Source organism: Doryrhamphus excisus, chromosome 11 (assembly GCF_030265055.1).
Source record: "Doryrhamphus excisus isolate RoL2022-K1 chromosome 11, RoL_Dexc_1.0, whole genome shotgun sequence".
NCBI lineage: Eukaryota > Metazoa > Chordata > Actinopteri > Syngnathiformes > Syngnathidae > Doryrhamphus > Doryrhamphus excisus.
This window is the reverse complement of record NC_080476.1, coordinates 5,415,209-5,440,856: the sequence shown is the minus strand read 5'-3', so window position 1 is coordinate 5,440,856 and position 25,648 is coordinate 5,415,209. Positions and strand designations below refer to the sequence as shown.

General features: G+C 41.1%; 2 protein-coding genes across 2 annotated transcripts; both read left to right on the top strand.

The window, feature by feature from the left end:
• The first annotated feature begins 11,977 nt into the window (after window positions 1-11,977).
• psmg1 (proteasome (prosome, macropain) assembly chaperone 1) lies at window positions 11,978-15,009 on the top strand. Its single transcript, XM_058087745.1, has 7 exons — window positions 11,978-12,182; window positions 12,518-12,621; window positions 12,735-12,880; window positions 13,891-13,953; window positions 14,353-14,551; window positions 14,641-14,771; window positions 14,858-15,009. Exons 1-7 carry the CDS (start codon window positions 12,064-12,066, stop codon window positions 14,933-14,935), a joined length of 840 nt encoding a protein of 279 aa, XP_057943728.1. The 5' UTR covers window positions 11,978-12,063; the 3' UTR covers window positions 14,936-15,009.
• Window positions 15,010-15,077: 68 nt separating this feature from the next.
• ccdc15 (coiled-coil domain containing 15) lies at window positions 15,078-23,918 on the top strand. Its single transcript, XM_058087742.1, has 10 exons — window positions 15,078-15,455; window positions 15,621-15,758; window positions 15,986-16,054; window positions 17,592-17,708; window positions 17,778-17,936; window positions 19,363-19,476; window positions 19,544-19,647; window positions 20,531-20,725; window positions 21,663-21,811; window positions 21,892-23,918. The coding sequence occupies exons 1-10, from the start codon at window positions 15,300-15,302 to the stop codon at window positions 21,939-21,941; spliced, it is 1,251 nt and encodes a 416-aa protein (XP_057943725.1). The 5' UTR covers window positions 15,078-15,299; the 3' UTR covers window positions 21,942-23,918.
• The last annotated feature ends 1,730 nt before the right edge of the window (window positions 23,919-25,648 follow it).

The following is a 25,648-nucleotide window of genomic DNA, read 5'->3' as shown; positions in this document are numbered from 1 at the left end:
ATATTCATTCATTCATTCATTTTCTACCGCTTATCCTCACAAGGGTCGTAGGGGAGCTGGAGCCTATTCCAGCTGTCTTCAGGCAAGAGGCGGGGTACACCCTGGACTGGTCGCCAGCCCATCACAGGGCACATATAGACAAACAACCATTCACACTCACATTGGGGGTCACCAATTAACCTAGCATGTTTTTGGAATGTGGGAGGAAACCGGAGTACCCGGAGAAAACCCACGCATGCACAGGGAGAACATGCAAACTCCACACAGAGATGGCTGAGGGTGGAATTGAACTCTGGTCTCCTAGCTGTGAGGCCTGCGCGCTAACCACTCGTCCACTGTGCAGATTTTTCAAAAATATATTAATTAATAAATCATGCTTTTTTTTGGCCACAGCAAACCCCCGCTACCCTATTGAGGATAAGCGGTATAGAAAATACGTATATGGATGCTTTCGTTTGTTAATAGGACATATCATTAGTCAAATTTTTAAAAGGGACCTATTATGCGTTTCCACTTTTCTGATCTATAAATGTTGTTACAATTTTGTATTCTAATGTTGAACAATGCCAAAGAGGCAGATAATGATGCGCATTTGGAAGTAAGCCCTGAAAGATGTTTTACAGAGTTTTTTCCAACACTGAGTTCTACTGATGTCAGTGCGATCTGGACTTGCTTATATGGGCTGCAGATTACCTGCACTCAGTGAACGTGGATCTACGTATCCGGAAGTCCTCGGGAGTGCTTGGGAGTGTGACCAATCACATCGGAGTGGGTGTTCCTAGTAGCAGGCGAGAGATGGAATAAATTAAACAGACCAGGTGGAAAGCAGGAAATAAATGGAAATGCTGCACAAAGAGGTGCAGAATCTGGAAGATCTAGAAAGCTTTCTAGGCAGGTTATCGTGTATAACTGCTCTATAGGCGTCTGCAACCCAATGCAAAGGGCCGAAAATTAGCAAAATAGGTCCCCTTTAATTAAGTGTTACATATTGGCATTTGGGGCTGCACGGCGAACGGGTGGTTAGCGCACAGGCCTCATAGAGTGGAGACCCGAGTTCAATTCCCCCCTCGGCCATCTCTGTGTGGAGTTTACATGTTCTCCCCGTGCATGCGTGGGTTTTCCCCGGGTACTCCGGTTTCCTCCCACATTCCAAAAACATGCTAGGTTAATTGGCGACTCCAAATTGTCCATAGGTATGAATGTGAGTGTGAATGGTTGTTTGTCTATATGTGCCCTGTGATTGGCTGGCAACCAGTCCAGGGTGTACCCTGCCTCTCACGCGAAGACAGCAGGGATAGGCTCCAGCACCCTTGTGAGGATAAGCGGTAGAAAATGAATGAATATTGCTATTCTACACTACCTCATTTTCAGACATACCGAATTGTGCAAGTGTGAACATGATGTTCCACAATGTAACAAATAAGCCATTCTATACCGTAGCATACTATAGCACTTTCAGAATTTGCTATGTTTTTGTTGCATTACATTGTTGGACACAACAGTACTGTCTCTGTGCTCATTTATTTTGCAGCACTTGAATCCAAGTCATCATCATCATCACGTGTTTTTAAAAGTACATGCAGGATGTGAAGGCCAAGCGTGCTTGTTGGTATTACACAGCGCGGAGGAGGATTCTCACAGTCATTTCCTAGTCGTTCCCTTAAGACGTTGCCAGCGGGGCAGCATGAAAAATGAATGGCCTTGGGAGTGTGTGTGAAGGTCCCACTATGATGAACTCACTGAAGATAAGTGCATGCTGAAACATTCATGCAACCATTCATGCCCAGTTTAAAGCCATAGGCAGATGTTGGAGGGTGCTGGTTTTAATATTCATGCGCCGTCAAAACATTATCTGCCATTAGCAAAATGGTTCTTTCAATCTCTGAAGTTTTTTCAGGCGATGACATGAAATGAGGGTTAACGTTTTTATCTTTTAATTCACAAGAGACATTTGCTCGGAAGCGAACTGTAAAGAAAGGAATTCATTGAGGGCTAAAGTGATGCCCTCTAAAGGCCGTGGGCAGCATAGCTGGGATGACATGGGCGCTTTTTAATAATGTGACATCATCCCTATGATCCAAAAGTCATTACCGTCGGGAAAAGTCCAAAACAGTCGCCCCTTGCATGTTCAGTCATTGGTGCCTCACATTGCGTTTTTTCACAAATATATACATGAACGATTTGTTTTCTGTGGTTGACTGTGGCCTATTTTTAGTCCAAAAACATGGAATGACAAGTTATATGTAGCATCCTGGTTGCTTGGCAACAGTGATGTTACATTGATGAGACATGGCATGAGATGATATTACTTTCACACTGCATGTCCGACATAAATGAAGTTTTTTGTCCTCTTACACTTTGTCCTTCTTCCCCACTCTGTTTGAAACCCTTTCTTACGGTTGGAATAAACAAGTTGGAGGCTAACTAGTTAGCTCAGTAGCATGTTATATTTACAGTTTCTGCAATGATCCCATTGCCAGCAGATTATAGTTGTGCAAAGGGATGTAAACAAAGAATAATAGGAGTGTAAATGTGACTATAGGGTCTTATTTCATGTGTACAGGGCACTAACAATGATAGAAAATGTTTCTGGAAGGTGATAAATAGGTTTTATATATGAAAATATTCCATTTATTAATATTGAATGCTACTTTGCAGAGCTATCATGGTCGGGGGTTAGAACCAATAAAATGAAACTGATAAGCGTTACAATCTTCCCTCGCCATTTTGCGGTTCAAACAGTTTTTCAAAAATACATTCATCAATAAATCATGCTATTTCATGGTTATTAGTCAGATTATTAGTCAGCCATTAGTTCTTCATTAGTTCCTCAGTAACTGCTGTAGTTTTGTGTACCTTATTGTAAAGTCAAAATAGTAAAATGCAAGGAATAAAGTCATAATGTCTTATTTTCTCCTAGTTAAACTTTATGTATTGTATAGATAATGTATTGATTTGTATTTGTTTTCAACTGTGTACAATTAAATACAGTGGATGCCTTGGTTAACGTCATCAATCCGTTAAAAAATTGACTCAAACCAAAGCAATTTTTTCAATAGAAAATAAGGTAATCCAGTATAATTCAATTAAAAATGTTAACACAAAACACATTTCATAGACAATAATTGTAGTTTTACATGCAGAAAATGCTGCAAAAATAATTAGAGATGAGCGGGCAACAGGGCCGCATGGTGCATGAGTGGTTAGCATGTTGGCCACACAGTCAGGAGATCGGGAAGACCTGCTCTCCACATGCATGTGTGGGTTTACTTCGAGTACATTCCAAAAACATGCTAGGTTAATTGGCGACTCCAATAGGAGTCCATAGGTATGAATGTGAGTATGAATGGTTGTTTGTCTATATGTGTCCTGCCATTGGCTGGGATAGGCTCTGGCATACCCACACGACCTGAGTGAAGAGAAACGGCATAGAAAATGGAACATTTAACATCACTTTTACCTGGTTTTGCAAGAGTGGGGGGGGAGGAGAGATTATGCTTGCAAGGCAATCCCCCTTTTTTAAAACTGTTTCTGAGGGGGTTGTTAAAAGCTTTTTAACATGCACAGTTTTCCAGAAAATTAGAAAATGCCCCAGATATGACATATGATTGTCAAATTGCCAGATGAATAACAGAGAATTACATTTTGTTGGGGGGCAGGACCCCACAAAACCATCAATATCAATGTTCTACAACTAATAAACATGTATACCTTGCTGGTGGCAGTGACATTGTGGAAATGCGCCAGAGGGGATACCTGCGCTATGTTCGACTCCCTAAGTTGAATGCTTATGTTTTGTTGTTGGAACAAGAAATGAGCGTTATGGATGTAAAACGAGACAGGCAGAAACACCAAGTGTCACCATCAATACGCCAACGGGTTTATAGACTGTTATGGAGGAACCAGAGTAGATGATGATGGTCTTCTCTGTAAGTGGTAAAATTTGGATGTCTTGCACCCTTATCTTGGTATACGGTCCATCGCCTTTATATTTTGTGCGGTCAATTTTACATTCTGTATATCTCCCTGGCAGTAGAAAGCTCTAATATAAACAAACGCTGTTGCTTTAAAATGGAGCCCATGGCCAAGATTTAGATTTGTGTGTGTGATTCAAGATGGCAGCTTAAACAAACCACACGCTAAACAAGCAGATGAATGAAACCATGATACAATTTCAGGGTACACCTTGGACTGGTCACCAGCCAATCACAGGGCACATATAGACAAACAACCATTCACATTCATACCTATGGACAATTTGGAGTCACCAATTAACCTAGCATGTTTTTGGAATGTGGGAGGAAACCGGAGTACCCGGAGAAAACCCACGCATGCACGGGGAGAACATGCAAACTCCACACAGAGATGGCCGAAGGTGGAATGATCCAATTTATAAAGAAAAATTTGGAACGTGAACCGAAAAACAAGCTAACAGGGACGGATGTTAGTTAAGGCACCACTGTATTATTCATTCATTCATTTTCTACCGCTTATCCTCACGAAGGTTGCGAGGGTGCTGGAGCCTATCTCAGCTGTCTTCAGGCGAGAGGCGGGGTACACCCTGGACTGGTCGCCAGCCAATCACAGGGCACATATAGACAAACAACCATTCACACTCACATTCATACCTATGGACAATTTGGAGTCACCAATTAACCTAGCATGTTTTTGGAATGTGGGAGGAAGAAAACCCACGCATGCAAACTCCGCACAGAGAAACTCGGGTCTCCTAGCTGTGAGGCCTTTATTATTAATTGATTCATTTAATTTCCAAATGTATTCTATGTTATGACATTATTTTTATTTTATTCTTGTAATTTTAGTACTTTATTTTTACATTATTACTATGTATTTTATAAAGTGCTCGTAAGATTTTTTTCTATCCGTAAGCATAATCAACTGTGACAAAAAGAGCCCTAAAATTAGAACAATACTGAAGACAAAACTATACTAGACTTGACAAAAGTGGTCCTACAGAACAGATGGAGGCTTTAGTTAACTAGTTAATGTGAAATTGACTAAACACTAGTAATTGAAGTGAACTGTATGTTGCCATCAGATCTTACATCAAGAAAACATGATCAGCATTAGCAGGCTTAACTGAACTCCCTTCTTGTGTAGCCTGGTTAAATTGGAAAGCTGTGTGATCACATCAAAAGTGCAAAATGTTTCCTAAAGCTAATAGTTGAAGGTGGCGTCGTCTTTTAGTCTTACTGATGCTGTTAATCCTGCCGGCAGGGCCGATGGCTGACGCTTGAAGTCAGCATCTCCTCTGAGGGATTTACAGCATAGCACATCCAAGAGCTGCAGACGGCCAGGCAGCGGCAGCGGCAGCGTAGCTAGTGATGAAGAGGACGCAAACGAGGTCTTTAAGCTCGTTAAGGAGTTCACGATTCAGCAGCAGATTTACAGAGCAAAGCCTCCCCCTCACCTACAAGGTCAGCAAAACATTCCAAATGTAAATCACCATGTTTGGTGTTTTTTTTTAATGAGAATGAAGGTCTGAATTATAGTTAGAGTGTATGTCAACATGCCCTTGACCAGAAATTGATGTGAGATGACGTCGCTCAGGTGGAAGGGTACTATAACGCTTGTAATACATCACAGTATCATCAGCTGGCCATTTGATGGCGAGTCATTCAAATTTGCCATCATGCTGTATCAACTGTTCCACAATTTGGCGTCGCCCATTTGTCTAGTATATGTGGTTCAAATTAGTTAACCATTGGAGAAAATTGGGGCTGCACGGCTAGGAGACCCGAGTTCAATTCCCCCCTCGGCCATCTCTGTGTGGCGTTTGCATGTTTGCATGCGTGGGTTTTCTCTGGGTACTCCGGTTTCCAAATTGTCCATAGGTATGAATGTGAGTGTGAATGGTTGTTTGTCTATATGTGCCCTGTGATTGGCTGGCCACCAGTCCAGGGTGTACCCCGCCTCTCGCCCGAAGAGGATAGGCTCCAGCGACCCTCGTGAGAATAAGCGGTAGAAAATGAATGAATGGAGAAAATTGGTAGGACTAGTTCGCCTTTGAAGGACGCCTGGAAATGGCTATAAAGACCCGATGACGGATGCTTCAAATCAAAATTGCATGACCTCCTGTGTCTTTTCAAGCGTAGGTTCTTGAGACTTTTTCCTGACTTTACTCAAGACATGCTCAAGCACGCTCACTGAATTTCTGGGGCTGAATTTTCAAAAAGCTAATATTATGTTGCTCGGTGTCATTAAAGGGGAACTGTACTTAAAATTTTGCCCGTCATTCACAATCCTTTTATTTATTTGCATTATTCTGTGCATTATAACACGAGAAAACAAGTTAAAATGAGCTAGCGAACAACACACATCATTGGGACACACCTATTTTGACTATGAAGTCCTTTAAAAAAAAACCTTGCATACATGCTGTGATCATGCATTACCACGTACACTGATGATAACATGTAATATTTGCAGTATCTGGTTGCACAACAACACTTCCGATGTCCACTTTCCTTGGGATGGCTGTGTCTTCCAGCACAGTCCTCCGGTAAAAGATGCTGACGACAAACGAGCATCTTGTTGAGACTTTGTAGCGAAATTGAGAGCTAGGTATCCACTCTTCTGCCTGTGAGTGACGCTGAGACTAGCTATTAGCGACGTGTCCTGTTAGTCCGCCAGATAAAAATAGTTTTTTATGATTGCTGCTACAATAATAATATTGCTGTAGCTGGTTAATATACAAGTTAGTTATGTAAATGGGACACTGTTTTTTGAGGGTGTTTATGTTAGAGCATCAAAATTGGTATGTCCCATGGAATGCTTTGCTAGCTCATATGAACTCATTTTCTCACGCTAGAATGCACAGAAAAGGGGAATTACAATTACAATTTGACATGCAGAAAACAAGTTGGAATGGTGTTCTTTTTCTGAAATGCAGAGTTACATTACCACCAGATGGAATGGAACACACACCTTCCAAAAAGTTCAACTTGGATGTTGTTGTGGGGTCTTTTGTGACCTCTTGGATGAGTTGTCGTTGTGCTCTTGGGGTAAATTTGGTTGGCTGGCCACCCCTGGGAATGTTCACCACTGTTCCATGTTTTCACCATTTGTGGATAATGGCTCTCACTGTGGTTTGCTGGAGTCCCTAAACTTTAAAATGTTTTTATAACCTTTTTCAGACTGAGATCTCTCATGTGTCAACAGCGGGGGCAATCACGAAAGTCCATGTAGGTTTGGAATTTTTTTCTCCCTTAATAATAAACATTTTCATGTGTTGAGTTGTGATGGCGTTGACTAATATTTAAGTGTAACTAAAAGAAATTGGGAAGGGGGGAAACACTTTTTCACTTCAGTGTGTATCCTATTTAATTTCTGAAGTGTGGTGTTTGAAATGTGTGTGATGTACTCACTTTTTGTCCATTAAAAGGCTGGGAAAGGCTCCAACTGTTAACAGCATTCCTCCCATTAACATTCCTCCCCTCACGACTGAGAGAAACATCTTCTCAGGTGTCCAAATGGGCTGCAAGTCCAGGTGGCCATTAATCAAACATAGCCACCATCTCTGTATGGAAACGTGACTTGAGTTGAACACGTGATGGGAATCAGACACTGTCCTTCGTGACACCTTTGATGGATGTGTTAGGGAGTCTCGCGCATTTTGCACGACTCCTCGATGAATGTTAAAGGCCTCCGCTTATAAAAAGCCTCATTAAGATCGTGAAAGTCCATTTTTCACACTATTTGTCCTCCTCCAAGGGCTCCAAAGGAGGAGGAACATTGACAGTCTGCAGGCTGCACCAATATATCGATGGACATTGTTGTCTAATCAGTGTGTGTGTGTGTTGATATCATAGCACACAAAGGAGTTGCGGTGAAGCTGGAGGCCATCAGCAGCATTCCTCTTGATATTCCTGCCACGCACACACACACACACACACACACGCACACACACACACACACACGGCTGCTTTCCCTGCAAGTCTCTGTCAGCGGAATTCAAATTAATTGCAGAAAAGCCTGTTTACCACACATGCACACACACACACACACACACTTACACACGGCATTATGCTTGTTCATTAGGTGCGTGATGCAAATGGCTTTTTGGAAGCAATGAATAGGGGGCATGCAGAGGGGAAAGAATTCTCCACAAATGGATTTATTGTATTCCTTAATGACGCTGTCACGAGGATTACTGTGCCTGTGTGTGTGTATGTGTGTTTTAAATGCAGATTGTACATTTTTCCCTTATCTTAATGAAACGTCATGCAGGAAATGAACAATCTATGTTGAGGTGGACTTGTGTAGGGCTTCAACTCGAGCTATAACAGTGATGTGATGTAAAATATCTGCAGACTCTGTAATCACACTACAGGAGCCACAGCTTCCTGGTTAGTGCACAGGAGAAACATTAACCCTTCCCACACTGTCACCCTAACAAAGAGGCGGTCCTTCACAGCATCAGATACTTTATATGAAATCTGGAGCGTTTGAGAAATATATTGCAGCAACATATAACATAGCACAACATTAAATGGCAAATTAAACGAACATGGTATTCAGAGGAGTGTTGCTGTGACACTTTTTTTTCCCTCAGTGAGATGGTAAACACAACACGTTACTTATGTTGATGACAAAGGCAGATCATAAAAAGGCACTTGATGTGAGCATTGCCTGCACATTAGCTCACACACAAGATATGACACCTAAGTTCTATGCATGAACAAAGCCCACACCTTACGCACACGCACACACAATGGCACCCACACATGATGAACAATGCTGTTCCTAAGCAACTGATCCTGGCTGCTGCGTGGGATTCATGTGTTCGCTCTGTGCTGGGGGGGGGGGGGGTCTAGGATGTGGAATGCCAAGAGGGATCCCACTCACGCGGCCGTGGGAGCGCAAAAGGTCTTCATGTTGCCCCCCTCTCACTGTTTATGATGAAGGCTGTTTAGTGTGTGGGATTATCTTCTGGCATAATGACACTAGTATAACAGAGGGAGGGGGAACCCAGTTCCGAAATCCACCCCTTTCTACAGGCACTGCTTATTATCCCCGGAGCCTTGTTTCTATCTCCTGCAAGTACTCTCTATTGGGTTCTATATTGACATTTATAGTGTAAACGTGTGTGTAATTGATCTTTTTATATAACGACAAGGCGGAAGATGATGCACTATAGATAGTTGATACCCCTCCTAGTTGGGCTTTTGGAAGCTTTAAAGGGTTATTTTCAGCTCTGTGTTTTTAGCTGCCTGGATGCAATTTTACTGCTGTCACTGAGCTCGTTAATACACTCACTGGGCCTAATGGCGTACGCTACATGCATGAAATCACTGGGACATGTGGGGTCCGGTCTTTTTTGAAAATCTCCTTCTTGCAGTTTTCATTGTTCTGGGAAGATGGCTGCAAGATTTCGGACTGCGTCTCTGGGGGATGTGTGAAATAGCCTTCCACGATTCAATTTTTGTTACGTTGTGTGTGGGTTACACTAGTTACATTTGCAACACGGACACATTTTGTCAAGAGTTTTGTTACATACATGTAGTACTGTACATGTTTTGGATGTAGCAATGTTTGGTGCACTGAGGTGTTATACTTTGGGAATCACAGCAGTTGAAATCCTTTTTGGATTATTTATTTTGTTTATTATTTTGTGACAAACGGCCGAGTGGTTAGCGCACAGGCAAAATCCCCCCGGGTTTCCTCCCAACTTTCCAAAAACATGCTAGGTTAATTGGTGACTCCAAATTGTCCATAGGTATGAATGTGAGTGTGAATGGTTGTTTGTCTATATGTGCCCTGTGATTGGCTGGCGACCAGTCCAGGGTGTACCCCGCCTCTCGCCTGAAGACAACAGGGATAGGCTCCAGCACCCCCCGTAACCCTTGTGAGGACCAGCGGTTAGAAAATGAATGAATAAATGCTGCAAAAACACATACATACCCCAAGACAACTGCCTTAACAATATGATGTAATGTCACAAAACAACCAGGAAGTTAGCCAAAAAAACAAAATGATCAAAATTAAAACTCTCATGCTTGTAGCTGTTTGTTTGTTTTAAGACATTTAGTAAATACTGTTCTTTGTCACAAAATAGTGGGTTCATACAGAGGGTGGGCTCATTTGACGAGGGGCGGGTCAGAGGTGGTTTCATGTCCATCAGGAAGGTAGTTTTCCATCAAGACGTCACGAAAAGCTTGTTTGAGTGCCTCGTCTCTCGACAGTGGCAATCAAGTGAGGGAATTTTTTTCTTTTTTTTCATATTTGATGGAACACACATCACCGTTGGAACATCTTTAAAAAGTCACTTTTGCATAACCTTTTCAGAAAAATATGACAAACATATTTAACATAATATGACAAAACAACTGTCAGTTTGGAGTTTAAAAAAGTGTGAAGATGTGCTGTATAACAAAGTCTGTTTTTTTTGCTTTTGTGTTATATCAACATACCATCCACATACATCTCATGCATGCTGTCATATGCTGCTACCTGAAGCGTGCACTGATCCATCACAGTGTTGGATCTGTCCTGACACCCTCTTGACAGTAGGAAGTGCAGGATGCCTCACCATTCCACAGACAGATGGAGCGTCCTTGGTGTGCTTTTTTTTTTTGTGTCCTCTGGCTGTCCTAGCTTGGCTTTTTTTTTTTAACAGCTGTTTATATTTGTCTCTTGATATCTTGATCCCGGAGGCTTGGGTGTTTGTTAGGATGCACCACCCGCTCTCTTTTCTTCCCCGCTCTGCTATCAATTATATTAACAGCACCCTGAAGCTTCCTCCTAGCATGTTGCTCCATTTTGTGACAAGAAGCCTCTCTGGTGTTACTTTATGGCCTCCCCCTTACATTATTATTGCACCGCCCGTGTAATAGAGTGCACACTTCATTCCACTCCGACCTTTCCCTGGAATCTAATTTGTCTTTGCAACACAGAACACTTTCTGTTGACAATGAAATATTTTATGGTTTTGCTGATGTCATCACATTTCTGTTTTGTCCCCCCACATACCCACTATCCTCTGGGGAGCAGTGTACAATGGTATTGACCAAACACAAGTTGGTTTATGTTTGGCCTCCCACTACTTTGCTGTGTTCATTTTGTATCATAGCCGTGTCGTCATGCAGCATGTCAGGTTCACCCTCCACTGGCACATGGACCCAGAATAAGCACACCTACATTAATTGTTTGTTACATTCCAGCGCCTATATGTGCCTTGTCTAAGCACATGTCATGAGGATCCTTGGGAGAAACGCGGCCATAAATCATTCATCATTTCAAGTGAGCGGCTCAGGCAGAAATACATTGGACAGGCTGTACTCATGCATGAAGGCTTCCTCCTCTGGGGGCTGCTGGACAGCAACTGTTGTTGCGCTTGTCGGCACAAAGTGGTCAGAATGTTTCCACTTGTCAGGCAAATGTGTTTAGAAAATGTGCTGATTCTGTTTCTACTGGTTTTTCTAAGTCCTAAAATACCGGGTATGACTGATGTATTTCTATTTTAAAGTTGAGTGATTTGTTAACATATTTTAAATATTCAAATGGGGTGCATACTATCTACAAAACAATTGATTGTGAATGACTCTTAACAACGAAAATACCAAACGGTTTGTAGCTCCAGTATTAGTTTTAAATGGTTTGGCTCGACGTAATTGTGTATTTGAAAGTTAAATTCTGACTATGACTAGATATTATAATGATGTCTAACGCAGAGAGACATTACACGAATATTCCCACGTTGGACCAATAGTAGCCTGTATTTACATTTGAAGAGCTTCCCGAAGACAACCGGAAGTACATCCGGTTTGTCGGTGTAATCGTAGTAGTCGTAGTGGATGTAATTGTGCATTTATTTTAAACATTAACATTTTTTAATGATTGAATAGCTAAATTTGTAATAGTGAATAGGGTAGATACGGTGCCCTAAAATTTCCACGTTAGAGCAATGGTATTGCATTCGACATTAATGTTTTATTTTGAAAATGTTTCGAATGCGGAAAACAACCGGAAGTTTGTTCTCTATTTACAGCTACTCGGCAGCCGACTCTCTTGTTAAACTTGGTCGCTTTTGTAGCTCGGATAATGGCAACGTTTTTCGGCGAGGTCCTTTCCGTTTACTCCCGGGCTGTGGAGGATGACGAGGAGGAGTTTGACGAATACGACGAAGACGCCCAAATCCGCAGAGAGCTGGAAGAGAAGAGGTAAATGAGGTTAGCTAACGAGCATGAGGACGGAAGTGAGTTAGCAGAAAGTACGTTGGCATCCTAAATACAGTGGTATACATTAGCTACATTATGCCACATCCAAGCATCCATTTTGTAAATTTAAAGGGATTAACTATTAGAGGCATACTGGCAAATATTACAAACAGGATTGACTATGTCAGATATATGTAATCGATTAAATATTATTGTTGAACTATGGATACAGTTCTATTCATGTTGTCAGATCTATTTTATGTTATGGCTGATGGGTCTACCAAAAATGTATGCTATTTTCTAATTTTCTAAAGCTGTGTCCCCCCTTTTTTTATTAGGGAGGTCCATCTGCATTGGGTTACTGATGTATCTGATGCTCTTCAAGCAGGAAACAAGCTGCAATGTTCTCAATTACTCCTCGCTGTAGGCCACAATGCTGCTAGTAAGCACCCAATTCTTTTTATGCAGCGCTTAATTCTAACATGTCAACACAGACAAAACAAGCCTCCCACGCCATGTGAGCCGTGATTGAACACTGTTGACTTGTCTTCGCAGGGTTTCTGTCTGTGTATGTTCTCACCTCAGCAAAGTGGGATGTGGTGGGACACGCGTCCATGTGGAACGAGAGGAACCGGGCTGGTACCGGACAAAGTGCCGATCAGTCGGGCTGCGTCTTCTACCGACACAAGGATGACCCATCTGTGAGTTAACCTTACTGGTTTGGCTGAAGATTTTATCAACCTCAGAGCGAGGAAAATTCACATATGAAACAGCTTTACTCCCATCTTGGAGCAAAGCTAAAGCATTTGTTTATGATGGGAAAAGTCGGAACAGAAGCACTGACACCCGTGATGAATGACTCACCGGTAATCTGGTGCCTGATGCATAAACTGCTAAAACACTGATTTACAACCTGACAGTCTGCTGTGTGGGTGTGGGTGTGAGCAGGTTGTTTTGCAGCCTGCTGTTGTTTGCATGTGATTTAATAAAGATAAACCAACTGTGCACCTTGTGTGTAATAGCCCAACGCTGCTGAGGAGGTTCCTGATTTATCGCTTTGTTCCCTATCGGGTGTGCTGCCTTCAGGTGTACTGCAGGGATCTTAATGACCTTAGATTTTTATACAGTTGTGCTCAAGCCACATTTACACTTGCACGCGTTGTCCCAATGCAATTTTGTGTGTCAATGAATGAATTTCTCATAAACAGGTGTGAAGTAGCTAAACTAGTAGTTCTGAAGTAGTTCCAGCTATGTGGAAACTGTGCTTGGCATTATTTTCAATGCAGAGGCAAAATGCGTGTAAGTGTAAACACAGCATAGCAGATACGCTAATAGAGCCCTTTTTCTTATTTGCTGAATTTACAGTGGATTAAAGCACTATACATTCAAACGTATAGTGCTTTAATCCAACAATGTTAATAATCATATCATATGGTCATATCACCTTGTACTTTGGTACGAGGTACATTATAAAAAAAAAAAACCTTATACTGTATTATGGAAAGCAGGAAGTGAACAAATGTAACAGTTACTGATTGTAAAAGTACCAGATGGAGGGGTAGGATTTAATAAGCTTTGCTTCTTCCTACTCCTTTTGGACATGTGGAACTGTGAACTGATTATGTGATGCACTCAATTGTAATCTGATGCATGTTCAAATGAAATAAAATCATTACCATTACCATAATCATCTTGTCTGCTCCTTCGGCAGGTTATAATCTGCCAGTTGACCTGCTATGTTGCAGAAGACCAGCAGTTCCAGTGGACTGAAAAGGTACATTTATCTCATTTTCAACTTTACAAAGAAGACATTTCCTTCTTCATGTGGGTGGCATGGCTCAGGTGGTGGTTGCTGGTTCAATCTTCCGTCCGTGGCCATGTCGAAGTATCCTGGGACAAGATACCGAAACCCCAGTTGCTCCTAATGCTGCATCATCAGTAGCTAAATGTGGTAACCACATCAAAAGCACTTTGAGTACCTTGAAGGTAGAAAAAAAATACTACCACCATAAATGCTAAGGCATTTATTTACCTATTGGTAGCAGGCGATAATTTAAGAGAGGTGTTTATTTCCTAAATATGGAAAACTCATTATATGATAATGATGATAAAAGTAGAAAGGAAATATGGAAATATTGTATTGGGCTGATGAGTCTTACTATTACTCCTACAGGTGTTTGACTCCCTCCAGAAAAGAGAATTGAATGTAACAGTTCTGTCAGACAGTTTCATGGCAGAGTACAGGACGGCTGACTACCTTTGCGGCAGCTCAGCACCCTTCCTGCGCTCCCTCCACACTGGCTCTTTCACCGGGCCACACGTCTGTCGGTCACTGGAGCAGCCCAACATACTCAGTGGACTTCCAGCTGCAGGTAGTATCACAAAAACGCTTTGTCAGATTGTCGTCTCTGTAGAGGTCTGATTGACTTTTTTTTCCCCTTTGTGCTTCTTTTATTTTTAGTACTGAATCACTGCCAAGTCCACCGCATTGCCGCTGTTGTCTACCAGTGTTTCAGTGATGTCATCGGCCCAGACTCTGTCACCATGGAGACCTTCAAGCCAACACTAACCAAGCTTGGAAAGTCTGTACATGTGAGTTGTTGCTCTTTCTGGATACAAAAAAGAATTATGTGTCCTTTCAGATTAATATTCCATGTGTTTTGTTTGTCTCTCCTTAGTTGGATCCATCTCCAAGCTCAGACGTCGTCCGCAAGTTTGTCAGAACCAGCGACCTTCAGAGTAATCTTTACATCTGAAGCTATAAATGTAAAACTCTTGTTTGTATGTGGCAAAAAAATCATATTTTAATAATAAAAACGGTTAACAACGATGCATTTGTATGATGTCATGGCCATCATAAAGAGGTATGGCGAAACATCCATCCAACCTCCACACCAAAGGGGGCAGTAGTGCGCCACTGAGCCGAGTCGGAAAAACGCCAAGTGAGCGAAACTTGAATCTGTTTATCTTCGCTTTGACGAAGATAAACCCCATTTCACTCATTTTGTTACAATTTACAATTTGTAGAATTACAATTTAACATACAACTAGCTAAAGTTGTACCTTGAAACAACTAGAACGTCAAACGGTCTACTCCCAGAGAAAGCGTTATTCGCGACCATGTTTGGTTGCCAAGCGAAAGCGGTTCGGGACAAAGCTCCGATCCGGCGAAGACAAGTGCACCGAACCAACCAGGTGATGGCCGAGAGAAACCAGGCGGTGGTGGCAGTGGGAGCCTGGGTGGAGGACGGAAAGGAGTTTGAGGAGCATCCGTGTGTAAGTGACTGCTGAAGTTTGTCTTCAGGCTCTCTCGAATAGCCGTTGGTTCAAGGCCCGACTGTCTTTCTGTAATTCTTTTCACACGTTTATGCAGTTAGACTGCTCAGAAACAACGTAGTTGTGTTGGCATGGTTTCATAACTCTTCTGTCTTTGTTTCTCAGGACGTGGCTTATTTCACTGATGAGCTCCAGGCAGAAAAGATGAGGGAGCGCGAAGAGAAGCTCCGTCGGTTTCAAGCGAAAGTGCGCCATCGTGTGGCTGCCATCTGCAAGCGGCGACACCAGGAAGCACAATCTGGGGTAACTTTGTCATAGAGATCATTTTGACTCACATCAAGGGTATGTTCACATCAGTCGTTTCCGTTCTGCTAATCCGGTTCGTTTGGTCAAGCGTAAACACAGCCCAGAACCAAAAAGTATTTATTTATTTAATTAGGTCCGGAGCAGAATACCGAACTCCCCAAGTGTGAACACACCCTTATACATGAATAAGTTTAAATAAATCATACAATCTTCTGAAATTATAGGTGAACGTTGACTGGAGAATCCCCAAACAGCATCACCCCTGGACTCAAAGGGAGACAGCCATTAGGGAGGTACAAACATTAACTTTCTAGAGAGCCTTGGTTCCCAATGTGGGGCACACGTACCCCCGGGGGTATGCCAATTGTGATGGGGGTATGTGAATAAAAGTTAAAAACAATTCGTGCCCAAGGAGAAGGAGCAGAAAGTTGAATTGCTCTGTCTAGCATCATTTGATTGGAACAGCAATATAAATGAAATCATCATTGGGAGATTCAACACTACAAAATAATCATCAAACTTACTGTATCTATTTGTTCATATGATTCACACAATGAGCATCTTTATGTTCTGTGCCGTGAGGCGTTCGTGCGCACTTGCAATTGTGAGTGTTAGGTGCTAATTGTCTTTCATTTTCACATGTCCCCTATGACAATTGGTGATACTCTACAGTTTCACCAATTAGAAAGATAGAACAGAATAAGCCTTTTTTAGTCCCTCACTGTTACACAGTAGTTTCCCCAGTTGGTGCTGATGCTGCGTCATCAGTAGCTACATGTGCTAACAGTGTCAAAGTGCTTTCAGTGCTTTGGAGGTGGAAAAGCGAGAATGGATTTCTTCATAATTGTGATGATTGTAGATGACTTCTAATAAAACCCCACATTCAGCATCCAATTTGAAAAGTGGTACAAAGGTTCATTTTTGCAAATTACCGGTTCAGGTTCTAAACAACAAATGAACTGCAAAAACATCCTGAGGCATTAATTCATTTCCATTCCTCAAACCATGTGAATGGCGACAGTACATTACCAAATACAGTCAGTATTTGATAGATAGGTGTGAGAAGTGATTTTCTGCCTTGAATTGCTTCAAAATGTGAATGACAGTGTCTGCCCATTAATGGGGATGTTTTTTTTAATGATGTCATCAATGTGTCTCACTAAAATGTAATGGGAACATCCTTGAACGATTAACTACCCAACATTTAACACCCAGAATGAGGGTGCTTAATTTGCATAAACAATCCTCCTAAAGCTCATTTGAACATTTGTAAGTTGTTTTTGGGGAAAATATCTGTTCGTCACTTATATAGGAGGGCCACTAGTAAGCATTTCTCACAGGACTGCAATATACAGTGGTGTGAAGAAGTGTTTCCCCCCCTTCCAGATTTCTTAATCTACTAATGCTAATGTCAGTAATAGTCAGTGACAACACAACTAAACACAAAATGCAGTTTTTAAATGACATTTTTTATTATGTAAAGTGCCCCCTAAACCTAATACTTGGTTGGGTCACCCTTAGCAACAACAACTGCAATCAAGTGTTTGCGAAAGCTTGCAATAAGTCTCTTAGAGCGCTGTGGCGGAATTTTGGCCCACTCATCTTGGCAGAATTGTTGTCATTCATTTCCAGCATGAAGCGCTTTTTTAAGGTCATTATTGCAGAGCTGCTCACTGTCACTGCTCACTGCTCACTGCTCACTTTGTCAATCCAAAGCTGTGTCCTTATCAGTGTAGCCCAGCCAGGTAGTCAGGCATTGTTGCATTCTGTCCTTGAGGGAGCTTTTTCGGAATAATGAGACAATGATAAATGCATCTCTGATGTTTCCAGCTCCATGACGGGGCGAGGCAGGTCAGACTCAGACTGGCAGCTCGTGGGACGAACCTATGTGACGAGGTGACACCAGAGCTTCCCGCAGACGACTGGAACATCACACACGTTAGACATGTGAGCTTAAAAAAAAACAAAAACATGCAAACACTTCTTTGATTGAAAGTTGTTATTTTCTGACAACAGAGTGCTGAATCCGATGTCCCGTGGGAGGAGCAGGAAGCACAGGAGGATTACGATGTTCAGGAGGAAGATGAAGATGATGGAGATGATTTGCTGGTCCTCAGAGAAGAACACAAATGCCCGCTTGTTCGGCACCCAGCGAGCAGGAGTAGACGTGTCGTGGTGCGTGTGCATGTACAGTACATGACTCTACCTTTTAACCTCTTAGCATATAAATGGCCGCCTTCACTCACATGATAACCAAAACTTTGTGATTCATGTTCCGCTTTATCACTTGACTTATGACTTATGATTCACTTTTTTCAAATAACTCCAAAAGAACCTAAAGACTTAGTTTAGAGATCTGCTTTTAAGTTCCTTTTATTATAGCATTTTTAGTCCATTTTTTGTAAAAAAAAAAAAAAAAAAGTACAAAATCATGTGTTAAGAAAAAAATCCGCTATCAGAGCCATTCCTATTCCTATCCCAAATACACAATTAGGATTAATGCAAGAAACAACTACATGGTAAACATTCACAAAGCTGCCCCTCTCAAACCTAAATACAATGGGACAGGGTATGTCTGATAATATCGGCCAATATTAGCATCAAAATAGATATTGCATCATATCGGTATCGTTTTTTCCTGACAACATTGATATCAGCGCACTAATGAGACCTAATCAGGCTTTACCGTATGTCCGCATTATGCAATTAATTCCTAGCTTTGCCTTCAGATTGTAAATACACACTTTGTAATGGCTGTAAAGTGTTGCTTTACTCTTTGGGTGTTGTTATTTTCTGTCATGCCCACCCTAAGGGGCAGAATTCACCCCCCACCCCCAATTTGAAATACTAGAGAAAGTGATATTTATTATTAATTTATCTGAATTGTACAGACTGAACTGGAAAATGAAACCAACAAAATGGAGAGCATTCAAGCGTTCTCGAGAGTCAAATGTTGAGTACTATAAATTTGTCTGCATTAAAATGAAAGCCTCCCATGACCTCCGCCAGGGGCGTGTCCTCCCCACTATTCAAAATAACCAAATAACCCGAAAAATCATTGAATTCATCAGACTAAATGACCAGCCTCTCTCAGCGGTGCAGTGAATGCTCTCTCACCTCGCTGCATGGTACCTGAAAGTCCTGCTAGAGCACCATCAACTCTCACATACAAAAAAAAGGAGTCTCATCTTCTGTAAGTTTCATGAGTGCTACATGTTGTCTCAAAAAGGTAGAACAAGTGTGTTTTTGTCTAAATTAAGGTAATTTAATGGTTCCCTTTTTCATATGGCTATTGGCAGGAGTGCAAACAGGATGCTGGGCCCCGTTGGGTGCCCCACTTTTTTTTAAATCTATTTTTTGTCTTAGCTTTCCCCCCTTATACGGCACCATGGGCCAACAGCCCTCATCAGAAATACATTTGACAAATTGCACTTATGTGATCAATCAATCATGGATGATTTGTATTGTAATCAACAGCAAAAAAACCCTGATTAGGGCATCCCTGGTAAAAAATATATATATTTAAAAATGTCAAAGTAGTCCCTTGGTGGAAATGTTGGGATGCCACAGAGGTAGATGATAATGTGTTGTGATGTTTCAGACCAGACGTGAGCGGGATGTGGACACACCGGAGTCTGACGCTGATCTCAAGTCCAGCATCGGAGTGCCGAAGTTCCTGCGGCCTCTACCGGATCAGGAAGAGTTGAAAAGACAGGTATTGGGATCTTAATAACAATCCACACAGTGCCATGTTTTCATATGCATCTGTCCTCCCCTTACAGCGTTTGTCTCAGTTCCTGATGCACCGCCGCCACTGCATGAGCACTGAGAGGGAGCGAGTGAAAGAGAACAAGCAGCACAGGAAGCACCTGAAGAAGACGGCGAGGTGACGAGACCACAAGAGTGTTTCTGTTGTTGCTGTGGTGGTGCATATAAATTCACTGACTGTCCAAAACTTTAGGTTCATCTAGATAGATACTTTATTAATCTCCAAGAGAATACCATACAATCCAATATGATATTATTCAGCTTTGATTGACACATTGGTTTTTATTTTAACAATAAGTTTATAATTATTATGGTGTACTTTTGGAGTGGGTCAAAATATTAGAAATAGCTCTCCAATGACGGTGATTTAGGTCAAGTTTAAGTTGCAACTCATACCTGAATTAGAACGAAATGACCACTGAAGTCACTCAAACTGTACACTGAACACGTGAAGGACATATTAATTCAACAAACTGACCACTGACTTTTATCCCTGTGGTTGTTTTGCACACTGACAGGGGCGTTGCAAATGAAGGAGAGACTGGCTTATTGGTAGGAGGATGTCTCAATAATGAGACCGTTATGTTGCGTATTTATCATAGTAACACATCCTTTCACATGTCCCAAGAATACCGTCTTCATCCCTGATGATGGTCGTGGTCATGGTCTTTTTACGGAGACTGTAAGGAGCCACTATACAGTATCTACTAGGAGCTGTGTTCTTTATTTGTGTGCTCATCAACTCCTGTATTTGAACACACAAAATAAACCCAAAGATGCCCAGTGGGGTATGTTGTAGTCATATTTGCATGCATCTTTAGTTTTCTTTTTTACTGCAGAGTTTTTGATGTAACTCTTATATTGCATCTCATTGAATGGCACAGGTGTACCTGAATTAGTGTTTTATGGTATTGCATACAGTACTAAAGTATTTTCATTAATCCAACCAGTCAGCTTTTGAAAAAAATATCCCATCGTTTACATCTTCTTGCCTCTCATAGGATCAAAGCAGAGAAGGAAAAGGCTCGCCTGGAGGAGGAGCGCCGGCTGGAGCAAATACGGCAGCTGAATGAGGTCAGACAGCGGCTGGAAGAGCGAGAGACGCTCGTCCTGGAGCGCCTCAAGCTGGAGGAGGAGGAGAGAGCCGCCAAGCTGGAGAGGAGAAAAAGGTCGGAGAAGGGGAAAGTGACCACCAGGTAATCTGTTGGCCATCACCTGAGGATGCCACACACGTTAATGTTACGATGTGTTTATTATATATTGGTATGTTTATCATGTATTGTGACCTTATTTAGTTCAACATTTTGATACATGTAACCCAGGGGTGTTCAAACTTTTTCCAGCAAGAACTGAAGCGCTATGGTCACCTGGACACATTTGTTTGTACATTTAAAGATACTATGTATTGTGTATAAAAATACCCATATTAGTTTTGTGTTATAGGTGACAAAGCAGTTTAGTCTCATATCTAATATATTCATTCATATTCTACCGCGGGCGTGCTGGAGCCTATCCCAGCTGTCTTTGGACGAGAGGCGACTGCTCGCCAGCCAATCACAGGGCACATACAGACAAACAACCATTCACACTCACATTCATACCTATGGACAATTTGGAGTCGCCAATTAACCTAGCATGTTTTTGGAATGTGGGAGGAAACCGGAGTACCCGGAGAAAACCCACGCATGCACGGGGAGAACATGTAAACTCCACACAGAGATGGCCGAGGGTGGAATTGAACTCAGGTCTCCTAGCTGTGTGGCCTGTGCCTTAACCACTCGACCGCCATGCAGCCCATTTTTAATTCATAATTCATTTCCTTTTTACAGTATGTGGAGGGCCAGTAATTGCCCCTTTGGATAAACGTCATATACACGTATAAAATACTGTACATAAAGGAAAAAAATGGAAGGATTCCCAGTGGGTAACATTGTTGTCACCCAAGACTGACAGTTCCTAAAATATTAGAAACAGCTTTCAGTATGATGCACCGCAGGTGTATACCACAATAAAACTATGATAATTACCTACAAAACCTTTCGAAACAAAAGTATTTTTGCCACAGCTCTTATGAGAAGTAGATGCAAATGTTATTATTACAGGTATTATTACAATTCATTTGGTTGTATACAGGTACATCGACGCCCTGAGAGCTCAACTGAAGCAGCGGATGTCCAACAAGAAACTGGACCTTCCTCCCCTCTGCTGCTGTGCATCCTCCTTCTGGGACTCGCACCCGGACTCATGCGCCAACAACTGTATCTTCTACAACAATCCCAAAGGTACAGACCTTCACCTTCTCGGATTGAAGTGCTTTAAAAAAAAAAAAAGTACTCACAAAATCCAATTTCTCTCTTCGCAGAGTATGCACAGACGTTACATTCAGCATTGTTGACTTTGGATCTACAGTAAAAGGATGTGAAGGGCTGACAACCAGATTGGGTCACTGAGATGTTGTTATTTGTTGTCTGTGAATATGTGCCTTAAACCCGCAGTGCGTCGAATGACCTGGAGGGGGGCGACACCAGCAGTCACATATCAGTTTGACCAGCCTTTGAAATTGACAGCACGTGGATGTGGTTTGATAGATTTTAATAATCCTCCTCATGAAGGCAATCAGCTTTTTTTTAAATAGTGGATTGCCTTTGTGATTAGTTGTTCCATTATGATTTTAGGAATAATTTTTTCTCCATTGGTTAGGGTCATTTCTTGACAACCCCCCAAACCACTGAGTACACAACATAATTTGAATTTGTCATTCATTGAATCAAATTACAAATGATGTACATGTCTCAATGTCTAAGTCCATCTTTGCAAATGATTCATTCCTGTTAGCCTACATTTAGCACACAGTTAGATCTGGTTCATTTAAACCGATTTTTCATTCTCAGGTCTAATGGCTCTTCTCTCCAAACATGTCAGCATTTTTTGATTATATGAGTGATCATATGCAACAATAAAAAAACAATATTCTGTAATACTATATATGAATCTCTTGAAACATTAGATTGATTATTCTGTCTTTAGTCTGGTGAAACTAGTATGATAGAAAGACAGAAAGGAGTGTGAGAATGCCCAGGAGGGTGTTTTATTTTCAACACTCTCGGTGACATATAATTTTACTTTGTGTGTGAACAAAAAAGACTTCAATGTGTGATGTCAAACCTTGGAGGCGACAGTTACCATGAAATGTTTCACTTTTATATACGATTTTATGTTCTGTTAGCCACTTTGGTTTGGTTTTGGCATGAATGAACCGTTTTGGGAGAGATATGAACTTCTGCAAGTAAACTATGGTGTTGGCTTTAAGACTGTTTGGCCAAATGATCTTATAATTTTGAGAATGTAATTTCTGTTTCAAGGAATTGATTTTGGGAAAAAAAAACAAACTGTCTACATTGGTGGCACTACTAAATTTAATTTAGTTGTAAATTCAATGAAATGTGACACAGTACAAGATAAGTGTCTTATAAATATAAGTGGGAATGGTATTTTAATAGTGATCATTCTACTGTCTTGTCATCTCTGCTGGAATCTCTGATTGACTGATATGAGAAATGTAAGAATATTACCTTAATACCTTTGTAACTATACTAAATTGTTAGAGGTACCCAGGCTAACATGCATAAATATAGAGGTAGGGATTATCATTATTATTATCATTAATTATTATTAATTATTACTTTACAAAAAATAGTAATAATGGACAGCAAGACACCATTGCTTCAAAAATTGGTTTGAGCACAGACCTAAAACCTTGCTTCCTAATGCACAAGACTAGACACACACAAACTAATAAACACGTCTAAAAACCTCAGGTAGGGTTTAACAAGAAGAAACTGATGTTTGGGTTGGTCACCTGTCCAGACACAGTCTCAAGTTCTTGTTTTTTAATGCATAAGATTAGACACATGCAATACAGTAAATAAGTAAATGTCACAAAAAAGTGGGCTAATAAATTGACACACAAAGACTGCAGATTTCAGAAAATAACAGAAGAAATCTCTACACTCTACAAGAAGCAATGAAGTCTGTAAAATTAAATAATTAAAAATAAAAAAAATCACAAAATTTTTAACTATAATGATGAAAATGGTAATATTAATGATGATTATAATGATGGTAATAATGATAAAGATTATAACAACAATGATAATAATAATAATAATAATATTACAATGAAAATAATAACAGGGGAAACAAGACAGTGGCATGAACATGATTATATCTTGCAAAAAGGGGTAGGCATTTATAAGCTTTTGCTTCAGCCTACTCCTTTTGGGCTTGGGATCAGATAGTTGAATACAAATGTAAATAATGGAAAGTTATATTTTGATTGATGTAAGAAATGCACTGTAATGATTCACATATTTGCCCAAATAAAGGGAAAAAAAAAAAAACTATGGTGTTGGCTTTAAGACTGTTTGGCCAAATGATCTTATAATTTCGAGAATGTAATTTCTGTTTCAAGGAATGAGCCAAAATAATAGAGGAAAAAGTAATATAATCGGATAATTTTACCTTGGGAACCTTGGTTAGCGTTAGCATTTTTCTGTTTGTCCTCTCTGACTTTATCTCCAAGGCCTCTATAACATAACATGACATATAACATGTAATGTCCCTCTGATGTACTTGTACCCGATCCTATCCATCCCGGTCACTCCCAATGAGAACCTCAGCATCCTCATCTCTGCTACCTCCAGTTCTGCTTCCTATCTTTTCCACAGTGGCACTGTCTCTAGACCAAACAACATGGCTGGTCTCACCACAGTTTTGTATACCTTTCATTTTAGCTGAAACTCTTCTATCACACATCACGCCTGACACTTTTCTCCACCCGTTCCATCCTACCTGTACACGCTTCTTCACCTCCTTTTCAATCTTTCCATCTTCCCATCACACTACTGGCATCTGTGAGTACACTTCCATTCCTATCCTTGACCACCCTAACCTGCTGTATGTCCTCATCTCTGTCTCTCTGTCTTGCCAACCTGTAGAGATCCATCTCTCCCTCTTTACTGTTCAACCTAGCGTACAAGTCATCATAAACCTCCTGATTGGCCCTTGCCACCTCTACTTTCACCTTACAATTTATCTCTCTGTACTCCTGTCTACTCTCTTCAGTCCTCTCAATGTCCCACGTCTTAGCTAACCTTTTTCGCTGTATACACTCCTGTACCTCCGCATTCCACCACCAAGTCTCTTTGCTTGTTTTCCAGATGACACACCAAGTACTCTCCTACCTGTCTCCCTGATCACATTTGCTGTAGTTGTCCAGTTATCTGGAAGCACCTCCTGACCATCCAGAGCCTGTCTCAACTCCCGCCTAAAAATTCTACAACACTCTTCTTTTTTCAGCTTCCACCATTTGGTCCTCTGCTCTGCCTTTGCCCTCTTCATCTTCCTCATTGGGAGAGTCATTGTACACACCACCATCCTATGCTGTAGTCAACCTAGGTACTCCTACCGCCACTCTTATATGTAATATGTTTCGCTTCTTTCACCATCATCCTTTACCATCCAACGTCAACCACCATGGGTTATAGTTGAAAATGTACACACACATATATATATATATATGTGTATAAAATCACAAAATATTCTTTATTAGCATCCTTTTAGTTAGCTAATCAAAATGGTAACCAGAACCGGAAGTTACATTGCTCATCTATGATGTCATCAGCAGTCGACTCAAAAATTTAGGATAACACAAAACAGTTTACATGCATAAACAATTCAAAATGCATATAAATGACGAATGAGACTTGTGGCAGCGAGATCAACCACCACCTTCCTGTTTTCAGAAGATTCAGTGTGACCTAAAATGTTCCTTTATCCCTGTCATCATTGGTATTTTATATGCATTTGGATTTTTTTTTGTCAAATTGTCAAAACAATGTTTTAAAACAGTGTAAAAATGTTGGCTTTCTGGAACAGATTAATTGTATTTACATTATTCCTAATGAGAAAAATTGATTGGGTTAACGTCCCTTTCGGTCAGAGTCAGACCTTCTAGGGTGAATTAATGACTCTAACCAAGGTTCCACTGTGATTAATGGGTGTTTACTTGAGAAATAAGACACATGTAGATTCAATACATGGAAGGTCTTCCGTCTTTC

Bases quoted from the DNA above. Each gene is read 5' to 3' on its own strand.
- psmg1 (XM_058087745.1), top strand. From the start codon at position 12,064: ATGGCAACGTTTTTCGGCGAGGTCCTTTCCGTTTACTCCCGGGCTGTG. The intron at 12,881-13,890 runs GTGAGTTAACCT...CTCCTTCGGCAG, and splicing joins GACACAAGGATGACCCATCT to GTTATAATCTGCCAGTTGAC. The intron at 14,772-14,857 runs GTGAGTTGTTGC...GTCTCTCCTTAG, and splicing joins AGCTTGGAAAGTCTGTACAT to TTGGATCCATCTCCAAGCTC.
- ccdc15 (XM_058087742.1), top strand. From the start codon at position 15,300: ATGTTTGGTTGCCAAGCGAAAGCGGTTCGGGACAAAGCTCCGATCCGG. The intron at 17,937-19,362 runs GTGCGTGTGCAT...GTGATGTTTCAG, and splicing joins GCAGGAGTAGACGTGTCGTG to ACCAGACGTGAGCGGGATGT. The intron at 21,812-21,891 runs GTACAGACCTTC...CTCTCTTCGCAG, and splicing joins CTTCTACAACAATCCCAAAG to AGTATGCACAGACGTTACAT.